The 22,254-nt window shown below is 44.6% G+C and overlaps 1 protein-coding gene across 1 annotated transcript in view; it reads left to right on the top strand.

The window, feature by feature from the left end:
• The window catches only part of LOC138799246 (alpha-2-macroglobulin-like protein 1), a 66,775-nt gene that overhangs the window by 411 nt on the left and 44,110 nt on the right, over positions 1-22,254 (top strand). The window contains exons 2-11 of the mRNA XM_069980162.1: positions 345-528; positions 750-906; positions 1,000-1,052; positions 4,566-4,586; positions 6,197-6,353; positions 8,279-8,363; positions 10,114-10,258; positions 10,547-10,661; positions 18,600-18,706; positions 19,513-19,677. Coding sequence (XP_069836263.1) covers positions 345-528; positions 750-906; positions 1,000-1,052; positions 4,566-4,586; positions 6,197-6,353; positions 8,279-8,363; positions 10,114-10,258; positions 10,547-10,661; positions 18,600-18,706; positions 19,513-19,677 — 1,189 coding nt within the window. The remainder of the gene's footprint in view (positions 1-344; positions 529-749; positions 907-999; positions 1,053-4,565; positions 4,587-6,196; positions 6,354-8,278; positions 8,364-10,113; positions 10,259-10,546; positions 10,662-18,599; positions 18,707-19,512; positions 19,678-22,254) is intronic.

The following is a 22,254-nucleotide window of genomic DNA, read 5'->3' as shown; positions in this document are numbered from 1 at the left end:
AACAGACAAACACTACAAACCTGCAAGTGTTCTTGCCAACTATTTTTAGTATATTGCCATAAATATAGTACATAGATGTTTGCTAGATGTGGCTCCCACCTCTGAGACCTGCACCCATCTTAAAAAAAAAAATAAAAAAAAATTAGCAAATAAGCCAAATCTCGTCTGGTTGTGGAGACTAGGGGTGGCCCCAAAGTGGGCTGCTGTTCCCTTAAATGTTAATGGGAGTATTATAAACAGTGTAGCACCAGACACCAATTTGTATTAATGCACATAGAATTCATATGGACGCAGCAAGAGGACTCTAGAGGTTGTATAAAGTCAATGTTTTTGTCTCATTTGAGGTACTATGCAATCACAGTACCTGCTCAGATGTGGTACCCATCGGAGGAGAGGGCATGTATTACTATCCTGAAGCTCAAGGGGGAGCTGCAACTTAAAATGGAGTTAAAGAAAGAAGAGAGAAGTGTGTTGGTAGCAGAGGACACAATCAGCAAGCCGACATATTTTAACTGTTATTCTTTTGAGGTGAGTTTGGATCTTAACTTTTCCATGTATCAAAAAATTTTGAATATTTTTTTTTTAATAGTTTAGTTCTTCAACAAAAACTGTGTGGGGTGGTGGGTTCGATGGGGGTTGCATAATTTGGCACTGGGTGCCACGGAGGGATAACAATAAGCTAGACCAGGGCAGTGAACTGAACCTGTGAATAAGGATTTGTAAGTCTTCCAATATCCATCTTTGTGCAGCTCCCCTCTGTGGTGGGGGAAGAGGTCTGGTTCTTTCATGTTTCTGCTCATGGAGACAACATCAACATTAACCAAACCAAGAAGATAATGCTTTTTGGTGGAACTCATATAACTTACATCCAGACGGATAAACCCAACTATAAGCCTGGTCAGACAGGTAGGCTTCTATATTATACCATTTTTTGGGGGGGATGTCGTCAAAAATGTTGAACCAATTAATAATAATGATATCACATGTTCATTGTTCCAGTAAGTTTCCGTATTATAACCCTGGACAAGAATTTCCATGCTAAAAATGACAAGGTGAGATGTTTATATAATAGTAATGGGAATCCCCCCTACTTCCGCCCCTCCTTTTTTTGTGAGAATATTGCCAAAATGGAAAAGAAAGTCCCAAATTTCCACCATTTGACTATTGGTGAGATATATCAGAAAAAGTCAGATCTTGTTGGTTGGGGAGGCAAGGATAGGCGAGGAAAAGGGTTCAGCAACCAAGACACCATCAAAAAATGGTGGCCTCTCAATTCTCATGTGAGGGGCAAACAAATATGAGTGGTCAGCCCACCACTCCACTGAGAGCAAGAAACAAGACAACCTCAACCTGACCTCTTATGCTTACTACACTCACTGAGCAACCAGAACTACTGTATGCCTGCCCACTGAGCCCATAAGTGCCCTAATACACACCCTCTCCCCATTCCTCAGGCTCCGTTCACACAGAGCAAGAGAGGCGAAATTGTCCATCAGGGAATGCCGCCAGCCTCCGTGTCATAATGACACTTTATGGGAGGCTCGTGCGTTGCATCTCTCAGCGCTGAAGAATGTTCATTCTTCAGTGCGGAAAGACGCTGAGCGATGCGGAGCGCGTGCCTCCCATAGAGTGTCATTATGACACAGAGGCTGGCGGAATTCCGCCTCTCTTGCTCTGTGGGAACGGGGCCTTAAAGAGGAACTATCAGCAGGCTAGACAAATGTAACCAGCTGATAGCTCCCTATTGTGTAGGAGGCGCCAAGGAGGAAGGTATGTCTTTTACCTCCAACCTCGCTTACTGGTAAGACCAAGGAGTAAACGACTAACTGCATGGGAACGGCGCATTCCTGTGCAGTTAGTTGTTTACTCCTCAGTCTTACAAGTAAACAGTTAGCTTGGTAGGTGGTCACTGAGCAGGATATATACAGTGTATGCCCATTAAGGCCCTATTATACCTCTAGATATATACATCATATATGTCAGCTGATATTTTAACGTGCTATTACACTGAATTATCGTCCTGAACAGTGGGTAATTAGCCAAGTAAGGCCGAGTATCATTCAGTGCAATAGGGCCTTTACTTAGTACGGTGGAGCCTTGGATTACGAGCATAATTCGTTCTGGGGCCGTGCTTGTAATCCAAATCCACCCTAAGGCTATGTTCACACTACGTATATGTCCGGCCCTAGTTCCTACGCAGCCGTACATGTGCGGCTGAAAGTACGGCCGTGGGAAAAATAGACATGCGACGGGATTGCGAACATACGGGCGAACCGCGAACATACGCCCGTAGTACAGTTATGCTTCCCTAGCTTGTTTCAAAGCGATCTGAAACAGGTCATTTACTTGGAAATCTTCGCCCAGCCCAATAAAACACGCAGAACCTTTTGGATGTAAAAATCAAGTTCAATTTGGCTGAAATAAGTACTTCGTACGGGACCGCATGGAAATCCACGGCTGTGAGTTGGAACATTTCCGTCCTCAAACAATGGTCTCAAACTCAAACAATACGATCAAACAATACGATCCGGCCGTAAGCTCATACGTAGTGTGCATTGTGCGTCCGTATATTGTATACTTTCAAGCGAACGCATCAACCTCAAAACTACGTGCGTATATTCGTGGTTCGCACTACGGCCGGAAAGATACGTAGTGTGAACATAGCCTTAAACCAAAGCAAATTTTCCCATAAGAAATCATAGAAATGCAGACAATTTGTTCCACACCTCAAAAATAATGATTTATTATTCTGAATAACATGTAAAACAAATGAAACCAACATTCAGAAACAGCAGAATATGTGATACTATAAGTTACTGGATGGGAAACACAAGGGCTGACAGAGACTGCAGGGAGCATGAAGGAATGAGCAGGGCAGATGTGGGCACAGTATAGCAGCACTCTCTGTCCGGGGAGAGAGGGGTTACAGCTATGGAGAGATTACCTCCACAGTCCTGTCCCCTGATGTAAGCCCCAGCCTGAAGTGGATCTGCTATGATTTGGAAGGTGAGAGAGACTTCCTGTTTCAGAGTACAGTGCTGTAAACCACCCTGTGCAGACCATGCCCCTCCCCCACTCACGCTCCCACCCAGTACAGGAAGCTCTTAAACCAAAGCAATGCTCTTAAACCAAGTCACAATTTTTAAAAACTGTGAGCTCTTAAACCAAGGTACCACCGTACATAGTTTCTGTAATGCTTAGGGTGAGTGTAGGACTAAAACCAAAAAGAATTGACAGATTTGAGCAAAACCTCCTAAAATGAACCCCAGGAGGTTCACTCATCTTTAAAGGGAACCAATCACACACAAATTGGCCATAAAGATAAGGAAACGTGCTGGTACATCAGCCAGCACGCTTCCTAACCATCCCCCTGTCCCCTCCGTCCCATGAACATTCAGCCCGCAAAGTTAGTTTAATAGTGTCCCGCGCTGTATGCAAATTACCATGTAAGTAGTCAAGGTGGGCGGGCGGCTGGTCAAGTAGTCCCGGTGGGCGGGGGCTTCGTCATGTAGTCACAGGCTCCTGGGCCGCCTCCGGTGCTGTAATCACGCCCCTCCGGGCGTGTTGTAAAGCGGCTCCTGGTGACGTCACTCGGGGGGCCGGCATTGCACGTCGGCCACGCCGACGTCTTTACTAAGCTGCGCGTGCGCAGTACAGTGGGTGAAGCCGCTGCTATACTACGCCGCGCAAGCGCAGTACAGCAGCGTCTTCTCATGCTGCACTGCGCATGCGCAGCTTAGTAAAGACGTCGGCGTGGCCGACGTGCAATGCCGGCCCCCCGAGTGACGTCACCAGGAGCCGCTTTACAACACGCCCGGAGGGGCGTGATTACAGCACCGGAGGCGGCCCAGGAGCCTGTGACTACATGACGAAGCCCCCGCCCACCGGGACTACTTGACCAGCCGCCCACCCACCTTGACTACTTACATGGTAATTTGCATACAGCGCGGGACACTATTAAACTAACTTTGCGGGCTGAATGTTCATGGGACGGAGGGGACAGGGGGATGGTTAGGAAGCGTGCTGGCTGATGTACCAGCACGTTTCCTTATCTTTATGGCCAATTTGTGTGTGATTGGTTCCCTTTAATACTAAGTGACCAGTGCAGGCAGCTTGGTGGGTCTCTAGATGGCGCTGCAGCCCTGTGTACTTTGCATGTTCTCCCTGTTCTTGGATTGGCTTCCTTCAGGCTCTACAGTTTCTTCATATACCTTAATAAATACATACAATTATCAGTTGGCTCCTTATAATATTGTTACTAGTTCTGAGATAGTGTGAGATGGTAAATATCTAAGGAGCAATCTAGAAAGCTATTATAGATTAGTAACTATGTAATATGGATCCTGAGCTGAGGGTGGAACTGTACTGAAGAGCTGCAATACAAAGGTATTTCTCGTACGTTGCACACATCTTATTATAAAGTATTGCTGAAATATTGCGGATTAAGTGGGATCCGTTGCGATGTGGATGGACTTATATGCTGCCTAGAGAGTGCGGTGTTGGTTTTTTATTGTTAGAGACTGTATAAAACTCTTTATGTAACCCTGTAACCCTTTGTTTTGCAGTATCCACTTGTGGAACTGACTGTGAGTATTAGCAGCATTCTGGTGATATATAGAATTGTTTTATCTACATGAATGCACAGAAAATGTGTTTACATATGTATGCTTATATGGAAGATGAACACTATAAACATGTTCCCATTTTTAAAAGAGGAGTGTACAATGCTAGTTTTAAAGCTTGCACAAAAGCAAGAAGAATTTTAGTTGGTATATTCTCATACATATGTTCCATCTAGGCACAGTAATCCTTGATGGCACAGTATAAGGCTATGTTCACATATTGTAAGAAACCGGCCGTTCCGCGACCCAGCCGGCTGGTCTCTGAAAAGATCATCCCTGCTGGTACTGCAGTGCAGGCCGGATGATCTTCGGATCATCCCTGTGCGCCCACATCAGAACTCCCCACTGCATACGATAGAGCGAGCGGCTGGAGCCGCTCGCTCTATTGTGTGAACTGACAGGGTTTTCTGCGGCCGCTATTCACTGAATAGCGGCCGCAGAAAACTGACATGTCAGTTTTCTACGGCACCGCATGGGATCCCGGGCGGAGTGTATACCATGTGTATACACTCCGGCCGGGATTCCCTCAGGCTGCAGCACTACGTAAGTGCCGCAGAAATCACGGCCATTGTAACAACGGCCGTGATTTCCGCAGCACTTACGTAGTGTGAACATAGCCTTACTCTGCAATTATATGGAGTTGTAACCCAAAGTGAGCTCAGCAATTGAAAGGATTTGGGCACCAGTAATACATGGTGGAGTTGGAGCGGGTTCAAAGACTGGTAACCGGCATAATACATGGAATGGGAGGACTACAGTACTTAAAAATGATTATGGTTATTTATTTTGGAAAAAAGATGGGTATGGTGTTCTGCATTGTTCTGTCTGTGCAAAATCTGTCCGTGTAATCACTAATACAAGTGTGCTCCAACATAACAAAATGGGGAAAAGTAAGAGGGTCAGAAAACCTTCTAATAGTTTTGGCATAGGACCAATTAAGAGCATGTCTGATTTTATTAAATTAACTCTCAATCTATTAAAGGGAACAAAATATATGGATGGAAATCGTTCAATTATTCATTACAAGTAAATTATAAGTAGAGATGAACAAACTTAAAGTAGTGCCGAACGCTTATCATTTTACTGCTGGTGACTAGAAAAGATGGATGCTGCCCTAGAGCTGCCCGGAAAAGATAGATACAGCCTATGGCCAGGTTCATACTATGTATGACACCGACCATGTCACAGAACGGCTGGTATCAGTGAAGTTCATTCCAGCCAGTGCCCGCATTTCAAAATCACTATAGCCGACAATGTAAAGTGCAGCCGGAGCCGCACATTACATTGTGTGCTCTGTCAGTCTTGTGCAGCTGCTATTCAATAAATAGCGGCCGCACAAAACTGATGTAAGAACTTAGCCTATGGATGTACCAGCACTTACTGTAAGTTCGCTCATCTCTAATTATAAGAAAATAAGGCAAAAAAAAAAGTCTACAACTAAGAGAAAAAAGAAGACACACAGGCAGATGGCGAGGGTAAGGCACTGGGTTCATTAAGGTACCCAACAATTTGCTCACTTTACCTTCCATGAAAACCTGACTTCATTGAATAACACCAATTGTTTCTTCTAACAGGATCCAAATAATAATCGGATTCAACAATGGTTGGATGTCTCCCCACACCAAGGAATTGCAGATTTAAGTTTTCATTTGGCAGATGAGCTACCGCTAGGAGTTTACAGCATAACGATTCCCAATGTATACAAAGCTGAATTTTATGTTTTGAATTACGGTAAGATGAAGATTTTCTTATTCTATGTATAATTTATAGCTGTTATTAATTTTTTATTTAAAGGGTACCTAAATTTTATTGAACTTCTGATATATCATAGTGATATGCCAGAAGTTGTGATCAACTACAAGAAGGAAGGGACAAAAGAACTCAACTGGTGTCAGAAAGTGTCAGAGATTTGTAATTTCATTCTATTAAAAAGTCTCCAGTCTTCTAGTACTTATCAGCTGCTGTATGTCCTGCAGGAAGTGGTGTATACTTTCCAGTCTGACACAGTACTCTCTGCTGCCACCTCTGTCCATGTCAGGAACTGTCCAGAGCAGGAGTAGTTTTCTATGGGGATTTGCTCCTGCTCTGGACAGTTCCTGACATGGACAGAGGTGGCAGCAGAGAGCAATGCGTCAGACTGGAAATTATACATCACTTTCTACAGGACATAAAGCAGCTAATAAGTACTGGAAGACTTGAGATTTTTTTTATTAGAAGTAGATTACAAATCTCTGGCACCTTCTTGTACCAGTTGATTTGAAAGAATTTTTTTTTTTTTTTTACGAACTACCCCTCGTAGAGACACATATAAACTGTCATTGCCTCCTTACTGCTATTAGCTGGTTAAGTGACACGTCTTTTAGTACATTTTAGCCGCTCTCCCTTTCTGGCAGGACCACACCTACTTATGGTAAGCCACACCCCATCGGGCAAAATACACTACAGGTAGAGATAAGCGAACCTGGAACATGTTCGAGTCGATCCGAACCCGAACTTTCGGCATTTGATTAGCTGTGGCTGCTGAAGTTGGATAAAGCCCTAAGGCTATGTAGAAAACATGGATATAGTCATTGGCTGTATCCATGTTTTCCAGACAACCTTAGAGCTTTATCCAAGTTCAGCAGCCCCAGCTAATCAGATGCCGAACGTTCGGGTTCGGATCGACTCGAACATGTTCCAGGTTCGCTCATCTCTAACTACAGGGTATCTATAACACATTGGTGCAAGTCATGGGTGGACAGTTTTTTGGCAGAAATTGCACCAGATTTTTGAATTGGGCAGAGGTAACACAAACATGTAACACTATATAAACGAATAAAAAGTCACACCATTTTACATTTTGCAGATCTCTGGTGATATCTACAATAGGAATCTCAGGGGATGTTCTGCAATTGCTCCAGGTTAAGTGGACACATGGGTGCAAGCTGTGCCCTTTAAGGGGATGTATACCTGTGTAATCGCAGCATGCGACCTCAAGGCCGTGCTCCTTTTCTTTTTCACAGAAAAAAAAGGAAAATGATGAAGGGCTTGATAAATATGAAGTCTACATTTGAATTGAACTGCACCCGTAAACCAATGCAATTCCATTGATCACTTAAGGCGCTAATACATGTAGTGATGATTGGCCGATTAGCCCGATTTGGCCAATTATCGCTTTGTGTAATAGAGACAATGATCAGCCGATGAAACGATGATTGGCTGATCAATTCTTTAGGCCCAGACCTAAAATAATCAGCCACCGACTGCGCATCACTACATGTAATAGCGATGGACGGCCAACGGGTGACGATTCAACAAACAGTTTACGTGGTGGTCCCGGCCAGTGATTGGCTGAGCGGCCTGTCAGCTCAGACAGGCTGCTCTGAAGCTGCAGCACATGGGACCAGGGAGGAAGCAGAGCGCAGGAGAGGACTGGGAGCGTGGACAGGTGATGTAAACGGTTTGCGCAAGTGCTGCACGGACATCACTAACGATGTCTGTGCAGCCCTTGGTAAATGATTATCAGGCTGTGTAATAGGCCCAGTAAATGAATGCCGATCATCGGCACATGTAATTGGACCCTTAGCCTCGATCTGATTTAGACCCTTTTTAATCTACACATGAAGTAGATACTGCAGACACTTTCTGATGATCTTATTTCTGATTTTTCATTTCAGTTCTAAAGAGATTTGCCATGACCCTTGATATTCCAGAAATAGTAAATGCGATGGATAAATCCTTAAATGTGAAATCATGTGGAAGGTATAAGCCCTATATACTGTATAATTGTACATATATTTGAAATAGAGCTTAGTGGTATACATAGAGGAGAGGGGGCACTAAAGCGAAGATTACACCGGGCCCCATTATGGTGCCATGTTTGGAGCACCCAGGGTGTGGTGTTTTTATGGCTCATAGGAAATTTCCCCTTGCTTACTATTAGTTATTTTAGGGAGGTACTTCTGCACAGGTTGTTGCAAGGTGGATGGAGGATCCACTCTTTCCAAGATAAAACAAAAACCTGTTTATTAATAAATAAAATATAATACATTTCATTTAAAGCATAACATTAATGCATCCATTCAGAAAAAAGACATTTAATCACAGCCTTACAGATACTAACTAGGTTTAAAGTCAACCCCTGGTGTCAACCAGTCCATTACCAGTCCTGAACGTGTACCCCTGAGGATGCAAGGGTGTCTGGCAAAACATGATGGGTGACTTGTTTGTATAGTTGCTTTTTTAATTAGTTGTACAAATATAATAATAGATTGCAGATGTTTGAAAATGTGAAAGGCATAATGAAGATACAGTAGATAGGACAAGTCATCATCAATATGTAAATGAGGCTTAAAAGCTCAGCCAACATTCCCCAACATGGTAAAAGCCCAGGTGGGTCCAGCCTATGTTCTCTTTTTCTACTGGCTTCCAGTCAAATAAGGTAAGTGGATAAAAGCAGACAGATAGCCTGATGAGTGGGCAAGGGGGCAGCAAGGCAGGGAGAGGTGTAGCCTCCTATTGTGCCCAAATTTAGTTTATACCTGTTAGGGTGCCTTCACACGTAACAGATCCGCAGCGGATTTCTCGCTGCGAATTCGCAGCAAGATCCACAGCGGATCCCTGCTCTGTACACTCTATGGGCAGACAAACTGGAAGCGGGATGGATATCCCGCTGTGAGTATGTCAGCAGCCCGCCCTGTTAACCCCCCCGCCGCCGGAGTGTATACATCACCTTCTCCACGCTCCGGCCTGCTTCGGGGCTCCTGGCACGTCCCGCTCAGCCAATGAGTGCGCTGCCCCGCTGCAGTACACGGATTGGCTGAGCGGGATGCAAAGACGCCAGGAGCCCCGAAGCAAGCCAGAACGTAGAGAAGGTGATGTATATGCTCTAGCGGTGGGGGGGGGGGTGTTAATGGGGCGGGCTGTGGCTTACGTGTGAAGGCACCCTAAACAGGTGTAATTCATGGCGGAAATCTACACCTGCCCTGCCATGCACCAGGCACAGCCCCTGCTCCCGCCTCTTAGTAAATCCAGCAGACTGCATGGGGGCAGGGCTTTATTGGGTATCGGTGCTATTACATGCGCCAAAAGCAGGCGAGGAGCAGAAAGGGCTGCCCGGACAATCTTTAGATCTTTCGGGTGGCCCATAGAAGATAGTAACAGTCTGCTGCAGGCCCCTGCTTTCATTATCACTTTCTTTCACCATGCTGAAAGACAACGATCATCCGACATCATGCATGCTGGCTAATCATTGCCTTGTAACACCACCGGCCGATAATCAATGCTTTTTAACACATACGGACGACAATTGCTTGGTGTAATAGGGCCTTTAGTGAGCATCCACTTTGACTCATAGAAGAAGCTCCCTCCTGAGGACCATATAATCTAATAGGGGGAATGAGCAGGAGTCATCCTCCTGAGACACCCCCTATTAAACATTTTTTTTCCGAAACCTGCAGAAAACACTGTAAATAGATCATATATTCTTCATGCTATCTTCTGTGTATTTTAGTTATACATATGGAAAACCAGTTTCAGGATCTTTTGGACTATTTGTCTGTAAAGAAAACTTTCGCTCATTTTATCTTTATTCTTTGGCTGATAAACCGGAAGACATTGATGATATGGACAATTGCCAAAAGATAACAGGAGTGCATGTAAGTAAGAATAAAAGAAATTACACTTCATCACACAGCAGTTATATGGAAACATTCTACTAGATTATTATTATTATTATTATTATTATTATTATTATTATTATTATTATTATGCCAGAGCACCCACATCCCACAATGTTCTATTTGCCTAAACTTAGATAACTGAGAATGATGCTCTCCATTAAAGTCTATAAGATTTCTGAAAATCACCATCCCCCCCCCCCCCCCCATCATTTCAGTCCATGCCTTTTTCCTACGCCTTTTCCTATTTATGTGTTTCTTCATCAGACTGACGACAAAGGGTGTCTATCTAAAGAGATTGACCTTGGTTTTTTTAATATCTCAAAAACAACTCGACATCAACTTCTTACTTTCAAAATTACACTGACAGATGACGTTTCCGGTGAGTTACATTGCATATAACTAGTTATACAGATTTTTTTTTTTTTTTTTTATCAATTTTGTTTTTTTATTAGGGCAATTCTACTGATAGAGTGTTAGCAACCTATCTGACTTTGCATCAGCACCGGTCTCCTGTGCTCAGGGTGCGCGGACAAGACGCCGCTGATGGTAAAATTTTGTTATGCACTGGGTAGTCTGTACACTGGCCTATTTCTCTGCTCGGGTTGCCTCTGTTGTGTTCCCTGGCAATTGCAGGGTTAACCTTGGTTTGGCTTGCATTCATGACAGGCAGGTGTGTGTGTGTGTGTTCCAGACAGGGGCTGGCTGGCAAATTTTAGCCAGGGGGGCAAGCACACAGCACTGGCCCATGAGTAGCAGGCTAGTGGCCCATCCTTTAAGGACTACTCTGGCTCTTACCTACTATTACCCTCCCCAAATCAGTGTGGGGAAAGTAGATGCCACACATGCCACAGAATTATAGTATTGGGGCCAGTGCTCCCAGCCATGAACAGCCATTGTGATTGGCTGTGAAGGCCAGCCCCAATACAACCATCAGCGCTTAAGGTCCAGCACCAAATCTCTGCAGCATCAGCTGTTAGAGGATTTTCTGTTCGTATGTACTACAACTCCCAGCATATCCTGAGGGCTTCAGGCTGTCAGTAAATGCTAAGAGTTGTAGTGTCTGCAGCTGGTATATATGGAGGATCCTAGGTGTATTGTACATATCACAGTTCCATCACACTGTTACTGACCAAATGCAGTACACAATATTACCAATAATACCTGTATACAAGAAACATATTATCACCTCACAACCATTACCACCAGATAGTAACTAATACCACCAATACCATAACTGAAATCCAGTATACCAAGACCAATAATAACAGTAAATAAGAAACATATATTATCACCTAACTGGGACCACCACCATTACCATCCCCATACCATTACTAAATAACTTCCATTGTACAAATACCAGGATCATCCCCATACACATCTTCTCTGATCAAAGCCGCTCACTTTTCGCTTACTTCTCCATCATGTCCAGCCATCATGAAGACTTTTCCCGTACACAACTCGTCTGCATAGAATCTGCCAAACATTTTAGGGTTCTCGCTCATACAGTATAGACATCCTCTGTGCCCCCATACAGGAGTTAGGCCCCCTCTGTGCATCCATATAGTAGTTGGGTCCCCTTTCTTCTGTGCCTTCCATAGTAATAATGTTCCCTGTCCTGCTGTGGCCTTCATATAGTAATTAAGGCCCCTGTGCTGTGTCCCCATAGTAATAATGCCCCCTGTGCTGTTCCTCCATAGTAATAATGTCTCCTACTGTGCGCCCATAGTAATAATGCAGCAGGCAGGAGTGGTGGCACAGAGCAGTGAGGAAGAGGGGGCTAGCTGGCTGAGTGAGGTCAGGTGTTGCTGGGGGTTTAGTGCTTGGGCTACTGCCGGCACCTTCATAGTAGCCAGTGCCCCATATAGTAGCCAATTCCACCCTCATAGTGCCCCATCTAGAAGTCAAATCCCTCCATAATGCCCCATATAGTAGCCAGTCCCCCATATAGTAGCCAAATCCCTCCATAGTCCCCCATATAGTAGCCAGTGCCCCATATAGTAGCCAAATCCCTCCATAGTCCCCCATATAGTAGCCGGTGCCCCATATAGTAGCCAATTCCCCCCTCATAGTGCCCCATCTAGTAGTCAAATCCCTCCATAGTGCCCTATATAGTAGCCAGTCCCCCATATAGTAGCCAAATCCCTCCATAGTCCTCCATATAGTAGCCAGTGCCCCATATAGTAGCAAATTCCCCCCTCATAGTGCCCCATCTAGTAGCCAAATCCCTCCATAGTGCCCCATATAGTAGCCAATTCCCCCCTCAAAGTGCCCCATCTAGTAGCCAATCCCTCCAATAGTGCCTAATATGGTAGCCCATTCCTCCATAGAGCCCTATAATGTAGCCAATCACCCATAGTGCCTCATATAGTAGCTAACTCGCTCATTTCATAGTGCCTCATATAGTAGCCAATCCCAACTCCATAGTGCCCCATAATGCCCCACATAGTGGCCAATTCCCCCCCCCCCCATAGTGCCCAATGTAGTAGACAATTCCCCCCCGCCATAGTACTCTATATAGTAAACAATTCCCCCCTCCATAGTAATGTATAGTAGACAATTCCCCCCCTCCATAGTATCCCATATAGCTGCCAATTCCCCCCCTCCATAGTATCCCATATAGCTGCCAATTCCCCCCTCTATAGTGCCCCATATATCTGCCAATTCCTCCCCCCCCATATAGCTGCCAATTCCTACCCCCCATATAGCTGCCAATTCCTCCCCCCCATATAGCAGCCAATTCCCCCCTCTATAGTGCCCCATATAGCTGCCAATTCCTCCCCCCCATATAGCAGCCAATTCCTCCAACCTCCATAAAGCAGCCGATTCCTCCCCCCCTCTATATAGCAGCCGATTCCTCCCCCCTCTATATAGCAGCCAGTTCCCCCCTCCATAGTGTCCCATATAGCGACCAGTCCCCCCACAATATCTCACCTGTCACTGGTTCCTCTCCAGCGCGCGCTCCCCCCTCTCATCTTCCGGTGTCAGGCTGCAGGGTTCAGAGACGCTGCCTGTGCGGGGTGTCCCTACAGATAGAGTCTGCAGGTCACATCCGGTGCCGGCAGCGTCTCTGTACCCTGCTGCGTGCGCCGGAGGATGAGAGAGGAGCTGCTGGGGAGCGGGACAGGTGAGTTGCGGTCCCCGCACCTAAGGATTAGATTGAAGCGCCTGTGCTGCTAATCGGAAGCTGAGGGCCGACACCGGACTGAGGGAGCTGCCTGACACTCGGTCCGGCAGCGGCCCTCAGCCTCCGATTAGCAGCGCAGCCGCGGCGCTGCTAGTTAATCTAGGGCCGGGTCAGTCTTTCCCAAGTATATTATAGGGCTGGCCCGGCCCTATAATGTACTTGGGAAAGACCGGCCCGGGGGGCAAATGCCTTCCTGCCCCCCGGCCCAGCCCGCCCCTGGTTCCAGGTGACTCTGGTTGGAGATTAGGGGCTGGGCCAATCCTGTCCTGAACCAGTTCCCTGGTTCCTCATATAACACAGTCTGTGTCTGCAGGAGTTGCTGGGTATTTTGGTGTGTATCCACACAGTGTCTCAGCTCCCTGTTTTGTGATTCTCTCCTGTTTCTGACCTTTTGGCTTGTTCCTGGACCTTCCTTGTTTGCTGCTTGCCCTGATCTCCTGCCTGTCCTCTGACCTTGCTTTGGCTTTGTGACTCTGTACCTCTGCTACCTGACAGTGTATGACCCGGATTGCTGGCATCTCTTTATTGTGTGTGTTTGTCTTGTTTTGTCTTGTGTTTCACCTACTCAGTGTAGGGAACGTCTCCAAGTTGCCCACTGTCATCTAGGGCAGATTGTGGTAAATAGGCAGGGGCACTGGATTGGGTCAGGGCTCACTTGTCTGTGTCTGTGTCTCTGCTCTCGTACCTGACTGGTCATTACCTAGAGCTTACATGAGAATGAAGATACCAAGGAGCCCACATAGAGAGGAAGGAACTTCTTAAAGTGTCATGAATGTATTGGTTTAACCTGGTTTAGCCCAAACATTCTTTTTGGGAGGTGGGTTAATATTAAAGCGTAACTGTCATTTTTTTATTTTATTGCAGAAATCAGTAGTATAAGCGATTTTAAGAAACTCTGTAATAGGTTTTATCAGCCAAAAAAGCCTCCTTCTGTACTCAAGAAGCAATCTCCCTGCCTCCCCCCCTGACTTCTTATCTGTGCATTATCAGGCAAATCCGTCTTCATTACAGAGAAGCCAGTGAAGATGGGCTCTGCTCTCTCCATTGTAAGCCTATGAAGGGGGGAGGGGCTGAGGGAGATGAGGGAGCAGGAAGAGGTGACATGAAGGTCAGCTGTCTGTAGACTCTCTGGGCACCTAAAACGCAGGATTCAGGTTTCAGAAAGGTCAGTGCTTATCTATGAACTTACTGAGAGAAGATTGCAGGGTGTTGTGCTGTGCAGGACTGCTCCGTGCTCAGTCACTCCTAACAGCCCCTCCCCTCTCCATAGCCACATAATGGACACAGAAATCCTGCTTCTTCTGCTGTGAGGGGGGAGGCTGGGAGATTGCTTTTAGACCCTGAAATGACAGTTACGCTTTAAATGATTGTGTAAAAACGATTCGATTAAAATCACAGCAAATATGGCTCTATTTTAGCACACCAAAATACTGGTAAATTGTGGCATAAATGCATAAAAATGCTACATGTGTGGACACAGCCTGAGATAACTACATATCATCTTGGTTATGGCCATGGCATAGCCCCCCCCCCCCCCTTTTACGGTTTTTATATCTTACTTATATATACGTAAAATCATTATGCGATTCCACAAATTATTTGGCTGTCCCTGAGGTTACCTTGCTGTCAGAGATGAGCGTGACTCGAGCATGCCCAAATTGGATCCCTCAGCATTTGATTAGCGGTGGATGACAAAGTTTGTTACAGCCCTTGGAAGTCCTTGAAAACATGGTTGCAGCCTATGGCTATATTCACAAGACAATTTTTTCATTCTTTTTTATTTTTTAAGCTGAGTTTTGGACGCCCATCATTACAATGATGGCTATTGGTACATTATTCTAGTTCAGGTGGACTGATTGCCCTTTGGGTGTGTTTTCATTCAAAATTCCATAGAATTTAAAGAGGATGTACCACCAGGTACATCCTCTTTAATCTGAACCGACGTATCGAACGGCGCCGTCACGGGGAAGTCGGTGCCGCGGTCCGTTTTTCGGACCGTGGCCCGGTTCCCTTGTACGACGCCGTTCTATGCACCGGAACCGGCCGGCTGCCCCCAGTGGGAGGGAATTCCCTCCCCTCTATGACGCGGCTTCATTCATTCTAAGGGAGCTGCGGCCGGGTCCGGTGTATAGAACGGCGCCGTGCACGGGAACCGGGGGGTGCGGTCCGAAAAATGGACCGCGGCACGGGCTTCCCCGTGACGGCGCCGTTCGATCCGTCGGTTCAGATTAAAGAGGATGTACCTTGTGGTACATCCTCTAAAAGTAAAGACAATGAAAGGACGGGGAAAAATTGAAAAAATGTGTGTGAACAACTAAAAAATAGGACATCCGAAAATAATTGTTGTGATCCTTATTTTGATGTCCATGCAAACATTGTCCGTAATTTAACCTCTTCAAGACAGAACCCCATTGATGCACGGATGTCCAGGTCAAATGAATGCAATGTTCCTCCCCGCCTTCTAAAAGCCATAGCGCTTTTATTTTTCCACCTACAGTTCCGATTGGGGTGTCATTTTTTGTGCCATGATCTCTAGTTTTTATTAATATCATATTGGTGTAACAGAAATTTTTTACGTCGTTCACCGTGCAGGAACAATAATCTAATATTTTAATAGATTGGACAATTCCGCACGCTGCAATATGTAATATGTTTATTTATTTTAAAAAATATATTTTTATTTTTATTATGGACAAGGGGGGATTTTAAACTTTTAAAGGGGGGGTTTATAAGTTTTTTTTTTATACTTTTAAAAACCTTTTTTTATTATACTTTTTTTTTTTTTTTTACACTTTTTTCACTTTAAACATGCAATCAGTAAATTGCACATACTGATCTATGTTATGCCATAGCATAGCATAGATCAGTGTTATCGGCGATCTATGTATAGAGCCTGCCTGAGAGCAGACTCTATACATAGAACGCTGACCCGACAGGACAGAGGTAAGGGACTTACCCCCGCCAGTTGGCACAAGCGATCGGGGTCCGGATCACTCAGCGACAGGAGCTTGTTCTGTCACTGAGTACCTTAAACGCAGCGACCACTATAGATTGCGGCGTCTAAGGGGTTAATGGCAAGCAGCTGTGGGATCGCAGCTGCCTGTCATTACCCTCAGCTCCCTGGACTCTGATGTGAGCGGAATCGTTCTCATTGCAGCGGTCCCGCACTCATCAAACCCCCTGAAGTCAGGAACGTATATGTACATTCCTACTGCATGGGGTATGTGCAGTCGGAACGTATATACATGTTACTGACGGGAAGGGGTTAATATACACTGTGTGCATTGACTTTAATGCATTCCATTTAGGTAAATTAAAATACAGTAATAACGGACACAATTTAAAAAAAAAGCGCCTTTTCTCTTTTCTTTTTTTTTTTTATTTAGTGGGAACATAGCCTATGTGTTTAGCAGTCTGATTTTTTATGTTTTGATTTTTCATTTGTCGTTTGATCATTCACAGCGTTTATACGTACTATCATCGTTCGAATTCTATCGTTATCGTGCGAATTCGCACGGTAATCAATCAGTGTAAACACAGCATAACTCCTTGTACTTCATGTATAGGGTAACTGGCATCTGCCCTATAAGAGTTTTGCCTTCCTCTGGATCAACACAGTAGGGTTATAGGTTGAACTTGATGGACTCTTTTTTTCAACCCTATTAACTATGTAACTACTGAAAAATGTTTTTTTTTTTTTTTTTTTTTAAAGTTCATCTTGGCCAGTTTGCCAATCCAGCATAAAGTTTAGTTTCAGACTGAACTAGTTTTAGTTTACCTCAAACTTCTCCAACTGTCTATAAAACGCACATAGAGGTATTGAAAGAAACAATTGTTTTTTTTTTCAACAGTCACAAAATTATCCCTATTTGGGAGTAGCAACAGGTTTTTTTCCCCGACAAGTGAAGATTACAACGGCTTTTGGAAGCCCTCAAAATGTATCTCATTTCAGGGGGCAGCTACAGAATTGGCCTCCTAGAAAGTGAACAAAAGTGAGAGAAACTCCTCCATTTACAGGGAATTACAGGGAATTTATTATGACCTGTGTACCTTTAAGCCGGTCTTAGCCAAATCCCAGTGCCATGTCATCTCACAAATCTACACCAGCAGGCAGGCGAACACTGTGATAAATAAGGTAAGGGAGAAGGCCACACCTCCTTTCTGCCTTGGTGCACCCTCTGCCCACCCATCAGGAAGTATCACCATACGCCAGACATGGGGACATGGGATTGGTAATTCCGCCCCCCTCGCACAACATTTACAAAAAGTGGCACAAAATTCTGTATGAACTGCATTAACACTCTACTACCTCTCCTGATGATGACCTGAACATGCTAAACTCTCAGTTATTGTCTGCAGTGGATTAGAAACATCATCAGGAGAGCAGGGAGAGATGTGTCATCAGGATACACAGAGGGACCAGGGTGGAGTTAAAGCGACTCTGTACCCACAATCTGCCCCCCCCCCCCCCAACCTCTTGTACCTTCAGATAGCTGCCTTTAATCGAAGATCTGTCCTCGGGTCCGTTCGGCAGGTGATGCAGTTATTGTCCTAAAAACAACTTTTAAACTGGTAGCCCCGTGCCCAACGGGCGTGGCCTAGATTGTGTATGCATTAGGCTGGCACACCCTCTCTGTCCCTCCTCACGGCCCTCCTCATTAGGAATGCTCCAGGCAGATTGTCTCCTATTCCTCAGCTGTGTGAATACTGAACATGGGCTGGATCGTTAAGGCACCTGTGCAATGTTCAAACAGGAGTAAATGTTCCAGGAGCATTCCTAATAAGGAGGTGGTGTAAAGTTAGGGCACGGATACTCCCTTTGGCCACTGGACTGCAAATTTAAAAGTTGTTTTTTAGGGCAATAACTGCATCACCTGTTGAACGGACCCTAGGACAGATCTTCGATTAAAAGCAACTATCCGAAGGTACAAGCGTTTTTTTTTTTTTTTTGGGGGGGGGGGTCAGATTGTGGGTACAGAGTCGCTTTAAGCATTGGAGCTGTAGCAAGCAAGGTGAGTAAGCTTTGGTTTGTTATCCTAGACAAGTCTAGGTCTGTACCTTGGCTCTTAAGCAAATTGGAATATGTATTTAATATGTGAATAGCTATATTCTTCATATATTCATCTATTCCAGGAGACACTGAAAAAGCATTAGCGTATTCCTGCATTGCACTGGGTCCAACAATGCACTTTGAGAAAATTCCTGAGTTTTACCAAAAAGGAATCCCATTTACTGTCAAGGTGAGGAGATAAGTATATGAAGAAGCGCTTGTTTTAGAGAAGAGCGAGACCCTGGGCAAAATACACTCGGGTCACTGTTACACTAATTTATGCAATGTTAGACCTCATACAGACAATATGCACAGTGGCACACAGGATCTATACAGTATATAGAGCCATTCTATGAAGCAATGCTTTAAAGGGGTTGTTCACCAAAAATATTTTTCTTTCAAATCAACTGGTGCCAGAGAACTGTAATTTACTTCTGTTAAAAAAAAACTCTCCAGTCTTCCAGTACTTATCAGCTGCTGGATGTCCCACAGGAAGAGGTGTATTCTCTCCACTCTGCACAGTGCTCTCTGCTGCCACCTCTGTCCATGTCAGGAACTGTCCAGAGCAGTAGCAAATCACCATAGAAAACCTCTCCTGCTCTCCAGACTGAAAGAATACACCACTTCATGCAGGACATCCAGCAGCTAATAAGTACTGAAAGACTGAAAGAAGCAAATTACAAATTACTTGCACTTTCTGGCACCAGTTGATTTGAAAGAAAAAAAAAGATGAACAACCTCTTTAAGCAGACAAAAGGAATATATATATATATATATATATATATATATATATATATATACACACAGCATCTAACAGAACAAGCAAGAATGCTTTCCAAGGCATACGGAGGTGGAGTAAAGCCCTATGCATTTTTACTGGTGCTCTACTTTGACTCCATACTAAGACGTACGCCATCTTTTCTTTTTGATAGATTATACAAACAATAAATTAGGAAATGGAGAAACTTGTAGTAAAACACGTCTCATTTTCTGTAGCTGAAAGTCTCAGAAGGGGAGAATAAACCAAAGGTGAATGAAACTGTCTACTTGGAATTGGGCTTTGAAGAAGAGGAGGCGCACTTGACGTCAGTGACAAATGAAGAGGGAATTGCAGTTTTTACTGTAGATACCTCGACGTGGGATGACATGGTGTCTGTGTCTGTAAGTTTCACTGTGAGCTATAAAGAACTTATAAAAAAAAAGGTTTACCTGTCTCTTAAAAAGTATACCGTATTCTAAATCTTGTTAGTTTGCATAGTAATGTTATCCAGCCCATAGGAGCCCATGGTGCACACCTGTTTCTCATTCTTAACATTTCCAAGGACAGGACCACAGGTGGGCTGTTTGCCAGTAGTACACATACATGGATTTCCTTCCCCTTAATCCTCTGGCCAATCACAGCACAGCATAGGCTCCTCTCTGCTATACTGTGATATAGTGCACTGGGCACTGGACTGAACGGACTTGCACTGATGACTTGTACGGTACAATAAATGCCATGTGGAGTGGAGTCACTACTGTACTGGGTTTATACGGTCCTATGTGAGCAGAATTAAAAGAGACAGCACCGGCTCTCAACCTGAAACAGGGTACTTTACATATCCAGCTGAAGCATCACGGCCCAGCTGAGCGATCAACCACTCAGCTAGGCTGGGTGGGCGGGCAATCACTCAGCCAGGGTCGTGATGTTGCAGCTAGCAGAGCTGCAGGTCATCGGGACAAGTGCATCAGAGGCACGGGGGCAGGTGACTTCAATTCTTTATTATTTTCCTGCTCCCACCACCCTGCCTGCAGTTTTTGTCCTTCCATGGGACTTCTCATTTAAATGGTTGCTCAGAGATGAGATGAAAGACTCAATTTACCTTTGAGGAACAGTGTGGATCATCTAGAGCAAGTAGGTACACAGCTAAGAATTTGTCTCCTGAACACAGCACATAGTAAATCTTGCATCCACTTCCTGTAATTTGTCCTGATCTAGCTATTACTAGAGACAGATTTATCCTGAAAACAGGCAGCGGAAGTAGATTGCAGAGAAGTGAGACATGTAATGGCTTCAACTTTAGAGCTGTTTTTGGGAGTAGGGAGTAATTTTAAGCTAATGAAGTGATTTACATATATATATATATATATATCAGGTGTAAAATTTTTTTGTGTAAATTTTGCAAGCACTACTGTACAGTATATGTTGATGCAACATCTTTATTATGGTATGATGTTTTAAGGGCTTTAGGTCATATTTTATGAATTTAAATATCAGAAAGATTGCACTGGTGGGGCAACATGGACATCTCATTAATAGTCTAACATCTCCCCTCCTATAACCACTACATCCCTTGAGGAACCTTGTTCCTGTCTAATGCTTGACCAAAGGCTCCATACACTTCTGACTCTTGTCTATTGCTCACAATGGATTCAGCCATCAGTCTAGCGCAGTGCTTCTCAAACTTTTTTTACTGGAGCCTCACACAAAAGACTGAGGCAATGCCTGGGCCTCACCAGACTGATCAAGAGGGTGCCTGGGCCTCACTATCTGTGGTGAAAGTCCATTTAAATGCTGAAAATAATGCTAGGGCCGTCTTTCACCCGTCTCCTAGGCTCTATATACTAATAAATTAAGTACAAAATAAATTATTATTGTTGCTAAAATAGTGATTTTTGCAAACAGCAAAAAGACTGTGCAAATTATAGTTACTTTGTAAAAACTGGCTCCCCAGCTGGGCCTCACCAACAACTAGGGGGCGCCTCACTGGTGAGGCCCGCCTCACAGTTTGAGAAGCACTGGTCTAGCGTGTAGGGGCCGTCCAGAACGACCACTGATAAAGACATAAGCTGCAGTAACACTCAGCCTTGATAAACGCTCCTGTGTATGGGGAGAAATAACTGATTGTTCAGCCGTCACTTATTGTACGACCACCTTGGGGCTATGTTCACACTACGTATGATTCCAGCGTAGTAATATACGCACGTAGTTTTGAGGTTGATGCGTTCGCTTGAAAGTATACGATATACGGCCGCACATTGCACACTACATATGAGCTTACGGCCAGATCGTATACGGCGCCGTGAAAAATAAACAAGACCATTGTTTGAGGATGGAAATGTTCCAACTCACGGCCGTGGATTCCCATGCGGTCCCGTACGGAGTACTTATTTCAGCCAAATTGAACTTGATTTTTCGATCCAAAAGGTTCTGTGAGTTTTACTGGGCTGGGCGAAGATTTCCAAGTAAATGACCTGCCTCAGATCACTTCGAAACAAGCTAGGGAAGCATAACTGTACTACGGGCGTATGTTCGCGGTTCGTACGCATCCGGCCGCATGTCTATTTTTCCCACAGCCGTAGTTTCAGCCGCACATGTACGGAATCGTACGTAGTGTGAACATAGCCTTAAGGTGGTACATTCAGAAACAGCGCTCTCTGCTGACATCTCTGTCCATGTCAGGAACTGTCCAGAGCAGCAGCAAATCCCCATAGAAAACCTCTACTGCTCTGGACAGTTCCTGTCTCGGCCAGAGGTGGCAGCAGAGAGCACTGTGTCAGACTGAAAATAAAATATTTCCTACATGACATACAGCAGCTTATAAGTATGGGAAGACATGAGGTTTTTAAATATAAGTAACTTACAAATCCCTTAAGTTATGCTAACCCCTTTAAGGTATGCTAGCAACAACAATTCTCAGGGCCCCCTTGTAAACATCCATAATATATTGATAGCTAAATAATTTTTTCTGCATAATT

Source organism: Dendropsophus ebraccatus, chromosome 8 (genome assembly GCF_027789765.1).
Source record: "Dendropsophus ebraccatus isolate aDenEbr1 chromosome 8, aDenEbr1.pat, whole genome shotgun sequence".
Lineage (NCBI taxonomy): Eukaryota > Metazoa > Chordata > Amphibia > Anura > Hylidae > Dendropsophus > Dendropsophus ebraccatus.
This window is presented reverse-complemented; position numbering and strand designations above follow the sequence as displayed.